The sequence below is a fragment of the Sturnira hondurensis genome, unplaced genomic scaffold (genome assembly GCF_014824575.4).
Source record: "Sturnira hondurensis isolate 20B ecotype Veracruz unplaced genomic scaffold, ASM1482457v3 Scaffold0015509, whole genome shotgun sequence".
NCBI classification, from domain to species: domain Eukaryota; kingdom Metazoa; phylum Chordata; class Mammalia; order Chiroptera; family Phyllostomidae; genus Sturnira; species Sturnira hondurensis.
This window is the reverse complement of record NW_028088140.1, coordinates 8077635-8090927: the sequence shown is the minus strand read 5'-3', so window position 1 is coordinate 8090927 and position 13293 is coordinate 8077635. Positions and strand designations below refer to the sequence as shown.

Below are 13293 nucleotides of genomic sequence, written 5' to 3'. Positions count from 1 at the left end.
CCCACAGGGAGCTTGAGCTTTCTAGCTTGATTTCTGCCTTAGTTCTCAGGGCATTCCACTTAAGTTCTGACCACCTACCGCCAATCTTTTTGACAGCTCTTCTGCAGAGATGCTCAAGGAAGAGCCAAGGCTTGAGATTAGGCTTCCCATCAGTTTGCCCAGTTCAGCGGTTACTGCCCTAGGTCAAGGCTGCAAACTCAAAGACCAGCAGGGTCAAGGCCACATAATGCAGGACAGCGGAGAGGCAGCTGGTATGGGCTCTTTCCTTCACCTCCACTAATAGGGCCTTGCCTTGTTTCCAGTGCGAAACGGATTAAGAAGAGAGGCAGGGGGCGGGGGCGGGGGCGGGGTGGGGGGAGCTCTCTTCTCTTCAGTGAAGGGGAACTCTCTAACTTACTTAGGGGGCTTCTTAATTCAGAAAGCTGGCTGAAGTGGGGCGAGGAAGGCGTCGAAACTCCCTCTTGTCAGGCCTTAGAGGCAGACCCTCAGGGGGCTTTCCTGGAGAAGGAAATGGAGAGAAGCGGCTAACTCCACACATGACCCCACCTTCCCTTCCTCGGCGTGTAAGGGGAGCCGACTCTTGAAAGATAGCTTACACTTCTGAAAGGGGGCTGAAAAGGGCTCCTTTCTGCTGCGCCTAGGTGAACTTGGGGAAGGGGCGGCACCTCTCCGCGCCCAGCCCCCCGGCGTGAGCGTTGCCCCTGTTGCCCCTGAGCACCCCGAACGGGTCGCTGACCGCCGCGCCGCGCTCCTCGGCGCTGCGCAGCTCCTGGGAGCAGGAGGTCAGTGCGGGGCTCGCGCGGGACCGAGGCTTCAGCACGTTCAGCGGGTCGGGGTCCGCGTCGTCGTCCTCGGCGCTGCGCGTGTGCCGGCGCTGCGGCCGGGGGGTGTTGAAGTGGAAGAGGGGGATCTCGTTCCTGCGCGACAGGAACTGGGAGTAGGGCGGGGGGTTCGTGCCCGGCAGGAAGGCCCCCTTGGCCCGGCCCAGGCTGACGAGAAAGCGATGCTGAGGCGAGTGGTACACATCGTAGCCGTTCTCCAGCGTCCGATGCTGGAACCTGCAGCTCTCGGGGCTGAAGTGGTGCTGAAAAGGTAAAGCCACGCAGGTGAGGGCCAGGTGAGGGCCAGGTGAGGGCGGCGAGCCAGCGCGGCCCCAGCCCTGCGCCCCAGCCCGGGAGGAAGGAAGGTGATGGGAGGAGCTCCATCCCTCCGGACAACTCCTTTGGGTACGTTTATTTACCCCCTGCTGGGGAAACATGATTTTGACAGGTGCTTTAAGCCCTTCACACAGCTCCTGCCTGCAGTGAGTGGCAACCACAGGCCCTCCCAGCCCTGACTGGGCTGGGCTGGCTTAGCGCATGGCAGGCTGGGCCTAGGGTGGACAGAGCCAGCAGCACCCTTGTGCCTGGTTCCCGGAGGGAGGGCTGACTTAACTGCGACCTTTTCTTTCCTACTCTCTACCTCTTTGAACCTTTTTTGACTGAAAGGTGGTTTGGGTCTTTCTCTCCTTATCTGGAGAAAGGAGGTGGGGTATAGTTTGCGGAGTCAAACATACAGTGAGGGTCCTCACATCAGAGAGATAATGCCGTTTAGACGTTAGGGACATAAACTTTGGCAACAGATGACCTGGGTTTGCGCCCTTACTCTGCCACTACCTAGTACCAGGTTTTATTGAGTGCCTGCTAGGACCTTTACCTATCACTTAATTTAACCTTTAAATGCCAGACATAATATTTTACAGATGAAAAACTGTGTGTATGCCTGTGTGTGATCAAAAGCTATTTACTTATGTATACACTTAATTTGCTGTATTTCTTCAACAGATATTTATCTGCTCTGGGTCAGATACCATTATAGATGCTGGGACTCGGCAATAAGTAGAAAAGAAAGTCACTACTGTCCTGGGATTTCTAGGGGGGCTGTCTGGCGGTAGGAGGCTCCTGAAACAAGCAGCCCCACTATCGCATGGTCTCAAAGTCCTTTGGAATGCGCCTGCAGCCTAAAGGCTGGGGAGTGCTTTGCTTATCTGTCCAAAGGACCAGCCAGCACAGTTTGGGCAAAGATAATTCATTAGAGATCTTTAACTAGAGGGAGCCCCGCAGGGAGCTCCATCTTGGGCAGATGGTCCACCCACTTTGCTTTTTCCATTAGAGGAAATTGAAGTTTAGAAAAGTGAGGGGGCTTGCTCAAGGTGAAGGAGGCCTAGTAACAGACTATGGTTTCTCACCCTTTTTAATGCACTCTACAACATGAATTTACATGACTGAAGGACCTGGGGGCTACATGCAAGGTGCTGTATTGGACACAAAAGTGGAGACTAACAGGCAGTTCAGGTCAAGAGTCTGGGCTCCAGAACCAGACTGCCTGGGTTCAAACCCCAGATGTATAAACCTAGGCATTTACTCCTAGGAAAAGGCAACTCAGTGAAGATAAATCATCACGGTATTCTGCAAATGGAAGCTTCAAAGCCATAAACATCTATATCCTGTCAAAGAAATTAGATAGTTATTGGCAAATGGTGACCAGCTTCAAAAGAAACTCACCGATCCAAAAATGTTGCCTCTGAAATCCATGCAGAGGCATCTCCTGCTCATCACACCTGTTATCACGACAAAGCCAGCTTCCTCTGATCTGATCATCAGGGCACCTGTGGGGAAAATCATTCCGCTCAAACCTTGCTGTGCATCCAACTTCCACCTTTGAGCACTTCCTCAAAACCCACCTTCATGAATCCTCCCTTGACTGATTTTAATGGTGGTGATGATTTCACAGAACCTTCCCTTAATACTTCCTTGTTCAGCCTCATTTCTTCAGGCTCCGGCGCTCTCCCACCTTACACCCTTCCCCGGCGTCCTTTCACCCGAGCACTATACATGCTTATCTCTGCCTGCACTGTCTTCCTTGCCTCCTTGCCTGGCTAATACTGCTTCCTGTTTGTGCTGGTAGTTGTTTTCTTCCAAAGCTTCTTGCCTTTGTGATTTTAAAATCTGTACCAAGATGTCTTTCAAGGATCCAGGTTGCATACAGAGCCTGATTCTCTACCCAGTAGCTGTGCAAATGTCACCGGTGCGTCAGTCAATACCCACCCCATGTCAAGAGCTGTATTAGAATTGCTCTTCCTCTCCCTTCTCTGCTTTTTGGAGTAACTCATCCTTCAAGGCCAGACTCAGATGGCACTATTTCTATGAAAACTTTCCTAATCTCCCTCATCATTAGTTGCTCTTTCTTCTCGGCTCCCTTAGCACAATGCCAACACCTCCAGCACAGCGTGCATTTCATTCTGCTCTCAAAGGCAGATTCTCTGGGTCTTTCCCTGTTTTAACTAAGGTTACATACCTATTGTGTCCCTCAGAGGGAGCTTCTTAGAAGCAGAGGGTTTATCTTTCCATGTCGAATATTCAATAGATATCAGGGCGGATGGAATTTCTTCCTGGGTCTTTTTTGCTGTTCTTTGTCTTTTTCTCACTTGGCGATGTCCTCTCCATGTACAGGCCCTCATTCAATGCCCCTCTCAAAAACTAGTCTCCAACAGGGGCCTGAAACCCATTCATATATTACCTTCTCCTTAAATAATTGTTAATGGCTTTATGTGTGACCCGTTTACTCACCCCCATAGAAACTTGCAATTTTAACAAGTACCAATGCCTGGTTAAATCAAGTCTAAAGCTTTCTGTTTTGTGGCAAGAGTACAATTCAGCAAGTATGTATGCCCCAAATGCATTTAATAACCTGGCATTTTCTGTTGAAAATCTGTCCTTAAGTCTCTGGGGCCACTTCTATTTGCCTATCACAGAATTTCCCCCTTCATCTCATCTGGCCTTGCAACCCCCGGGGAGGAGCTCAGGTAGGGGTTTGAATCCCTGTTCTAGAAATGGTGTGTGCTTAGTAAGCGGTGGAGCCTCATGGGTTGACTACAGCCCATCTCCTCCCCGATCCATGTGGGCTTAATACCAGACTTCCAAGGAGAGCAGCAGCAATCTTAGATATGAGCTGAGAAGAGATCCTGATCTGGACTGAAGTCAGAATGACGTGGGACAGAGGGAGTGAGGGTGGGAGCACGCCCAGAAAGAAGAGAAAGGAAGAGGCCAAAGAGGAAAGTTAATTTGTTTCCAAGTGTGGCTGAGGGTTAGCCTTGAGGGAAGCTTCTGGAAGTGGGATGGGGTATGGGCGGTACAGAGGATATTTAAATTCCTCTATAATTGGGTCTGCCTATGTGTCTCAAATAGATGGCTAATTTTGTGGTAAGCCCAGAGAGAAACAGAAGGAACTTGAAGGGAACAGTTCCTATCCCTTCAAGGATGGCTTGATTCATCTATCCTGATAAATTTTCAGTCCAACTAGGAAAAAATTTTTTGAGTGATTGTGAGCTAAAATCTTTACATATTTTAAATCCTCAAAACAGCTGTTGTATTGTGAGTATTATTAATATTGGTAATGGCAGCATCCTGATTTAAGTGATATGGAAACTCAGGTGAAAATCAAGGTCAGGTCAGTAAATCTAACATCTTCTTCCTACCACCCTGCAGCTTGCCTCCAACAGAAATCATTACATGTGTCAAAAGACAAAGTCAAGTGTGAAAACACAGGCTGCAGGCCACGAGTTGCCCAAGTTGCCATGCCCCTGAGTGGGTCAGGAAAGGAGTGCTGAACCAGGAACAGGGAACCTGGAGACTTGGAACCCGTCCCAGCTGTGCCACTTACTAACTGCAACCATGGGCAAGTCACTGCTTAGCCTCAGTTTTCTCAGTTGTGAAAAGGAAACAGTGACAGCTGTCCTGTCCACTTTATAGGGTTACAAATAGAATCAAATGGGATGGTGGCTGTAAGAATGACTTGAAAGTGCTGAGCAAAGGAAAGGCATTGTAGTTTTGCTGACCTGCCATTACGACAACCTGATGCTGGGGCCACTGTGCGCAGTGTGTGTGCGTACACCTGCCCCTGGTCTCCAGGGCCAGTCCCGGTAGAAAACAGCCCACAGAGGAACAGTGAGCAGCTGCTGGGGAGGATGCTTAGACTTTAATCAAACCAACACGAGCCAGTGGGAAAATTCAGGAAATGTAAGGAACAGATTTTCTTCCCTTTGCAATTTCAGAAGGCATGTTTTCACAGTCTGCACAGATTCAAGGGCAGAGTTCAGCAGAAGGAAGAAAGAAATTGCTGGCCACTGCTTGAGCCACAACCTGTTGGAGCCAGGCAGACTTCACGGACATTTCTCTCAGTGGCAATGGGTGGCGTGCATAGCCCTGAAAGAAGTATAGGTTTGGGGTCATGTCTTCTAGGTCAATTACTACCTATGTGACCCCAAGTGAGTTATTTAATTTCTTGGACCTTTGTTTTCTCATATGTAGTAAAATCACTGACCTCATTTGGTTGTCTTGAGGATGTAATGAGACACTATTTTTAGCTACTATAAAAACACTTTCTCGATGCTGGTAATTGTATTATCCCTTTACCTCAACTTCTGCTATTAAAGTAGAAAATTATCTGCTGTGTTCTAGCCTCATAGCCAGCAAATGACAAATAAGATGATACATGTGAACTGCTTTGAGCTCACCAAAAGAAAGGTAATATTTTGAAGGCTTAAAGAGCCTGAGGATCATTTAGCTTCAAATAAAGAAAATGTCAATGGGGAAGATGGAGGATATAAAAATACCTGGATCTAGGAAATGACTAACCAGGGGTGATAAGCATCTTTTGTTCTGCTGTTTCCACAAAGTGGAGAGAACGAGAAGTGGGAGGGTGGCCTTGCACATAGTAGGGCAGGAGACGCAGACATCGGAGAGGCTCTGGGCCATCAGTGCTGTGAATCCGAAGGGAGGTTATAGACTCTTATAGGCAAACAATTTCACAATGACCAAAAACCCAACAATGGGTTGGGCACTCAACTATTGATCAACAACTTACCAAAACATAGCAATCAAATGAAAACAGATTTCACTGGAAATCTATAATTAATTAAAGGTGGGGGGTGGGGGACCACCCCACACCTTCCCAACACAGTGTAAAAGTGTTGCTATTAGTTGTCCTATCTATCTACATGCACCAATATTTCCTTTTTTCTTTTTGGTAACTTTTTACCTTAGTGCATACATTGTTTGGTAATGCACATAATAAATGATTTGAATAGTACAAAAGATTACGTTACCTAGGAAAAGCACTTCCCTCCCACCACCTGACCTGTGTTCCCCTCCCCAGGTCTTTGGTGATTTCCAGAGGCACCATGCTTAGCTAGTGTCTGTATCTGACAAAGCAAAATCACTTCTGTGTAAAAAAAAAATCTGAAATCAGTTCAATTTACTTTGCTTCTTCTCAGTCATTTTAATTCATTCCAACTAGGACTCAGTGCTTCTCTGGGCTGAGGGAAAGCTACAGTCAGCTTGCCTGCTCAGCAGGCTGAGCCCCACACACTGGAGCGAGCACTCACGCTGGTCTACTCCATGTTGTGTCCAGGAGGATATGTCTTTGGGCCTCCTTTCAGTGAAGGGATTTCGTGATTCCAGACAAGTTTAATAAGCATTCTCTAGTTGTATGCAGCTCTTTTGATCTATGGGAATTGAAATAATGTACCATAATCTCCTCGTGTGTTTTAAATCAGCTGTCATTTCATCTTGCAGTGGAAGTAAGGGTAGCCCTCCCTCCATGAGAGCTGCAGAAGTTGCATTTCCTATAGGTCTGATAATGAGCTGGGAGACAAGAAGAAGTGCTTGAAGGGCTGTGTCTTCCTTTGAAGTTACAGAGCTGTGTATGAAGTGAGACAGATTGTAGTTCCTATTAAATACCCATCGCATAAAATGAACAGCACTTTGGATGTATCAAGAATATCCAGATTTGTTTCACTTTTTTGCCATTAGACTCAAACTTGGCTTCCAAGATATTGACTCCTGAATCCTACTGTATTCTTCTGGGTCCTGGAACTTTTTGATGTTTGAAATATTTGAAGAGACCTTTTCTCCCTCCTCTCACCTGCTATCACCATCCATGAACACTTGAAGAGGTTGGAACTGTTTGCTTTGCAGGTGCATATATCTCACTACCAGGCTTAAGAACCTTCGATTCGTAGCAGAATTAGTACCTCACACACAGCAAGTCCACTGCAAAATTACTAAATAATTTAGTACAACAATATAGGATGTATTTTTATTCCTATACAGTTTCTTTACTTATCAGAGACTTTGATTACTCTTTAATTTGATCTATATTAAACCAGTATGTATTTTCCTGTATCCTTAGAGCTATTTTCACATATTCTCATAAAATAGAAGACTTTTTCAATATCCTCTGCCCCCTTATATAGGTGCACACCAAGGGGCCCTCATAGGAATCACAGATAACTGACTATTGTGGCCTATGATCCAACTTTCCACAAACCTGGTCTTTAAAAATGTTCCAGTTGCTCATGTTGCCAAAGAGTCCCCAACTCACTCATTTGCTACTGAGTGCACCTTTGAGTGCACTAGGTAAGAAACTAGGAGGCTGGATTAGCCCTCTAGCTTTGCCCAAGGTTTCCCCAAGTCCCTGGCAGCAGGATCGACAGAGGAGCCCCCTTTCTCCCCAGCAGGAATGAAGCCCCTACTCACTGTAGATGGTCTGATGGGGTGTGCCATCCACATGGCCGTCGTTGTGGATCTGCAGATGGTAGCTGTTCCTGGCTGTGGCTGTGTACAGGTGGGTCAGGCCAGCCCAGCTGGAGCTGAGCAGCGGGGAGGCATTGGGATAGGCTCTGACTACGCAGCACAGGAGGCAGACCAGGAACCCAAGGCGGGCCCCCGACATCACTGCTCTCTGAGTGGCTGGCGAGGAGTGTGAAACCTGACACTGCCTCCCCGACTCCAGGGCTGGCCACCCTGGCCTTCTTCTCCTCTTTTTCCTTGGCGGGGATCTGGCGTGAAGATCCCAGGCTGGATTCCCTCCTTTTTCCTCGGGCTTTTAAAGGGTAGCAGTGTGACATCAATCAGGAAAAACTCCACTGTCCACATCCTCTGTGTTGTAATCAGGTCATTTGAAGAGAGTGAAGAGACCGCTGAGGCTCACGGAAGGCACGTCAGTTACACACACGCACACTCACATACACCCCTTAATTTCAAGCCAACGCTTCAAAAAGTGAATGATGTGTGGGCAAAAGTTATCTATGACTCTGTTGACCTGTCCCATTTCCACCAGGAAATGTGAAGGCAGCCAGCAGTTCCGAAAAAATCCAGCTTCAGTCACGTGGTCAACATGCTCCTGTGCAATTAATCTCCCAATGAGTCTACTCATTTTGGTTTTCTCAGTACTTTTAATTCCAATCAGCAACTACTTGTCTAATGCTTTCTCTGTGTACAGCTTCAGGTGGGTGTTTTGGAGGATACAGGAGTAATACAGGACGCCCTCCACCAAATGGCATCCTCTGAGACCCCCTGGAGATATGGGAGCAGGGAGTAGAGGTGCCAAAACCAAGCTTGCCATTCTGGGATGAGTTCAAAGGAGAAAGAAAGCAAGCAAGACCTTAAGGTCTCTACTGCTGTACAAAATGCTGAGGTTTGGTTTCTCAGTTTCTCTGGTTGGACTGCCGAGGGCAACTAAACTGGTATTATGGCCTTTCCAATGGTATGGAGACTAACTCAGAGAACTCATGAAGACTGGAAGACTGCTAGCTGAGCACAGGAGGTCAGAGCCCAGGAAGGTCTCAGGAGTCGAGTGGCAGGCCAGGGTGTCTGTTAGTGTCTATTGGGTGCCTGACTCCTAGGACTAGCCCCTTTCTTACAGATGCTGCTCACAGTTGTGCCCTCTGGGAAACTACACGCGATGTAGGAGGATAGTCCTGCACATGAGGTTCAACAGGGAGCAAGCTGCTGCGACGCACACCAGAAATACACACACCCAAGGAAGCCGCTATTTTTCCAGTTCCCCATTTGCTGAGTATGTACCACATGCAGGCATGGGGCTGCACCATGGTTGATAGAAGAGGGAGCAAAACGTGATCCCTGCCTCAAGGAACTCACAGGCTAGTAGTGGAGGCCGATAAAGATAAGTAACCACTACACAAAACACAATGGGATGTGCACTCATGTAGGTGCAGGCAGAGAGGGGCCATCTGTTACCCTGCATTTGTATAGTTTTCGTAGTTTACAAAGCATTTTCATGTGTATTAGCTCATTCAAATCTCACTGCAACTTTGTGAGATTGCCACACCAGGTGTTATCAACATTTTAATTTCAGACACGAAGAAAGGAGATCTTGGGGTTCATATGTACAAAGTCCCAGGGCAAACAAATGAGAGAGATAGGACAAGGTCTTCTGATTCCCAAGACTGCTTCTCTAATAAGAGTCATGATGGCGACTAACACTGAGAGCTTACTAAGTCCTTTACTTGGAATAGCAACTTATTTCATCTTCATAATATACCCATGAAGAGATGCTGTTATTTCCTTTATATAGATGGGACACTGATGCACACAGTTTTAAAAACGTGCCCAGTGGAGTACAGCTAATATGTGGAGGAAGTCAGATGGGAACCTGGGCAGTCTGACTGCCTCCTAAGGCAGTCAGGCCTCCTTTGCTGGATGTACAAACCCCACAAGATGTTAGGGCAAAGCTACAAGAATGAGGGGATTGGTGAGTAAGTGCGATAGAAATGTGGCATAGTGCTCTTCCACTTGTCTCTAGCAAACCCAGGCCTCTACCCAGGATGTGTTCTAACAGGCAGGGTGCTGTCTACCCAAGTTAGAGAGGAGGCTTAGGACATTTAAATGCTTGTGTACATGCTTATGAAAGCGAAGGGGGAGGGCTGGGGGGTGGAGGGATTGAGCAAAAAGGAAAAAGAACTCATGGATGTGGACAACAGTGTGGTGATTGTGGGGGGCATACAATGGGACTAAAGGTAATGGAAAAAATAAAAACTAAACTAAACTAAACTAAAATTAACATTTATGTATAAGACAGTATCCTGGCTAGTTGGCTCTTTTGGTGAGTGTTGTCCTGTGCACCAGAATATTGCAGGTTCAATCCCCCTTCCGGGTGTGTATGGGAGGCAACCACGGATGTTTCTCTATCACATCCATCTCTCTCTCTTTCTTTCTCTCTTCCGCTCCCTCTCCTTCTCCCTCCATCCTCCCTCCCCCACCTGTAAAATCAATGAGCATGTTCTCGGATGACAACAAAAAAAAGCTTGTGTTTAAGGCAGTCTTCTTCAATGACGTTCACAGAGTGGTTCACAAATACAGTGCCTCATCTTAGTTAGCTGAAGGAACAGCTAGCTTTCAGAATTGAAATACAAACCATTCAGGAACATTTGCCAGTTGATAACCCTCGATTTCCTCTTCTGCTTGAGAATGGTAAAGAGATGAGAAGTACCTGTGGCACAAGCAGCGGGCACTGAGAGACTTCTCTGTGCAAGAGAGAAGGCAGGAGGGAGTCATAGGAATAAAACGCAGAATGAATTTAACCTCAAGGGCTTATAATTCAGCAGAAGTGAATCTTTGTTCAGTACAAGGCACTGTGGGAGAGGAGCTGAGTTACTAGGATGTGTAACAAATGCTAAGGAGGTTCAGAAAAGGGAGAGAGCACAGTGGGTGGACACCCCAGTCAAAGAGGGCTTGGAGGGATGAGACACTAGAGGGAACCTTGTAGATGGACAGACAGGGAGGGGTGCATCCCAGCGCTGGGGAGAGAATCCAGGTATCCTGGCAGGAGTAGAGCTGGTCATTGGCTCAGTTCCTGGGGTGGGTGGAGGAGGAATGTCCCTTGCCACTTTAGCTTGGAAGGAGAATTGATGTGCTCTTACTCTACTTCCAAAGTCTTCCCTCCAAGAGGAAGCCCTAGTAGCTGGATCTGAAGGCAGAGGACAGCCCAGGGGAGTAGGTTTATTTCTCAGGGGAATGGGAGGAGGAGAGAAGAAGCATTCTCCATTTGACGAGAGAGTAAAGAAGGTATAAGAAACTCGGAATAATTCTTCCCACCTGAATTTTGGGGAAAATTCTGTGAAGGGGAAGACTTGCCCAAAGCAGGCAACTCCAGCTCCTGGCTGAACTCCCTAGGAGGGGGCTCCAAGCCTGGCCACCTGCTAGGACCACCGTAACTACCCAAGGACTTAGAGCTGCCAAGTCAGCAGGGGCAAGCCCAGCTATTTGCATTTTTCCCCAAAGCTACTTGGGAGATTCTAATCCCCCACATTAGATGTCAATGACACTGAAGTACTTATCAAGAGAGAGAGTTTGAGTTCCAACCACACGCTGAAATTAGTACAGAGACCAAGGCCTCCTTCATTGGCCTGCTCAATTTTCCATTCCCCTGCTAGGATTTTTGGCCTAATGAGTGCCAAAAATAGTTCCACTCAACATGGAATTATTCACAGAAAGCCTGTTTTATGGCTAGTATTTTGTAGAAAATCATTAGAGAAGCCAAAGAAAGAAAAAGTGCAGATCTTTAAGGAGCTTACAGTTTCCTGGGCAGAATATGGTTCACATTTGTCCAGAGTCACAACCTCCAATGTACATTCACACCTAGTGTCACATTGGATGCTCCCGTAGGGTAGGCTGGGAGGTCACTTTAAGAACTCACCACCTCTAAGTCCGGAGCCAATACCTCCCATGGGGCAGTCTCCTCTGCTTCCCTTTCTTCCCTCCCAATGAGACATTTCCATTTCTCTTCCCCCAAACAGAATCTCCCACTCATTTTTATCATGACAGCCTTATCAAAATAAAGGCCTTTGCGAGGACTTGTCTTCAGGACAGTCCCTTCTCCAACATCCCGGGCAAGGTAGCCTAGAACTCAAGCAGGGTGGAGCCTCCAGGCCTGGAGAGGAGTTCCGATTTGCATCCAGTGTTGAGGTGCTTCTCCAAGGTTCAGTGGGAATGGTTGGTAATGATTATTGATAAGAAGGGTAGGTATCTGAGTGCTATTTTCTTAACCCTTTTGAAAATGAGCTTCAGGTTTTAGATGTGTCACATGAAACTTCACCACCTATTTTTATTTAATATAAAATATACAAGTTATCTATATGAATAAAAATGAGAGTATTTCATAAAAACTGCATATCTGAGTACTCATTTATGTAGAGGTTTAAAGTTTTACAAGAGTATTAAACAGCTATGCTGAGTATAAAAATTCTGAGGAAGTTTTAGAAGACAGATCTATCTGACGGACCATGACTAAAATGAAACTGATGCAGGAAAGTTGAGGAACGAATGGCTGGAAATGGGAAAAAGTGAGAAAGTCTTAGGACGAATCAACAGCAGGTGCAGATGAGAAATCACCTGAGCGGAGTTCCCAGCCTTCCCCACCTGCGCCTTCCCTTTCCCTCGCCTGCTCCAACTTGGTCTCCTCTTTGTGCTTTTCTGAATCAGAGCCTCATGTGAAGTTTTCTGAGCTTGGGAGACTTGTGAATTCTGAGTTCATTTCCTTCTCCCTTTATTTTCTTTCCCTTCCTTCCCTCAACCATGGCAATCGAGGAGTCTCTTCCTTCCCCACTTTCCTCTTCGTGGGTCATAGAAACATAGAATCTCATAACTGGATGTTGGGGACCTTGAATATCCTCATCGTTACCTGTTTTTACAATGAGGAATACCGAGGCCCAGAGGTGACTTACTGGTAGAACTTGGTATTAGAATCAGGCTTCTGATCATCAGAAAGAGTCTCTCTGACCACATCACATCTACATTTATTCATTGGAATAAACTCACTGGAAGGAAATTGGGCCACCTGGATTCTGAGCTTTCCTCATGACGAGGTGGGTGACCCTTTCATCTGCTTTGCACAGTTAGCTCATGCCTCATCTGTGCCACTTGGAACACGGGCTGCTGTGGAGATAAAGGAAATGGCATTAGGCATTGGAGGAGCCCTTTGCCAACAGATCCTTCCTTGACTTCCTAGTACTAGCTCTGGCCTGGGGGTGGGAATATTTTCTCCCTGTAATTCCATTTTCTCCCTCCTCAGAGACATTAACTTCTCTTAGGGAAGGTGTTGCCTAATGATTTGGTCTGCAGCCTGGATCTCACCCTCACCAACTCTTATCATGTAGGGGAATAGCAGACCCAGAAGCAGGGGTCCTGGTAGTTGCCTTTGGCAAACACATTGTCACCTGGATGATGCTCGTTTGTCCTGTGTTGAAGAGAGGCATTCAACTAGAAGATATATGCTCTTTTTTCTAGATGGGGGAAGAAGGAGGAATGTCTAAGCCCTTGGTTTCTCTGCCTGCAGGGCTTTGCCAGGCTGCTTTCCCCATTTTCCCACTCCGTGCCTTTGACCAACATCAGAGGGAAGGCAGTGATGCTTCCAAAGCTGGAATCTGCCCAGGGAGGGAACAATAGACACTTT

The 13293-nt window shown here is 47.1% G+C and overlaps 1 protein-coding gene across 1 annotated transcript in view; it reads right to left on the bottom strand.

Annotated features, from left to right (window-relative positions):
- Nucleotides 1-354: 354 nt before the first annotated feature.
- The window catches only part of FGF23 (fibroblast growth factor 23), a 32535-nt gene continuing 19596 nt past the window's right edge, over nucleotides 355-13293 (bottom strand). Inside the window, exons 2-4 of the mRNA XM_037064628.1 lie at nucleotides 7578-7790; nucleotides 2544-2647; nucleotides 355-1084 (exon numbers count right to left, since the gene is read on the bottom strand). Of these exons, the coding sequence (XP_036920523.1) occupies nucleotides 638-1084; nucleotides 2544-2647; nucleotides 7578-7790 (764 nt within the window). The 3' untranslated portion in view covers nucleotides 355-637. The remainder of the gene's footprint in view (nucleotides 1085-2543; nucleotides 2648-7577; nucleotides 7791-13293) is intronic.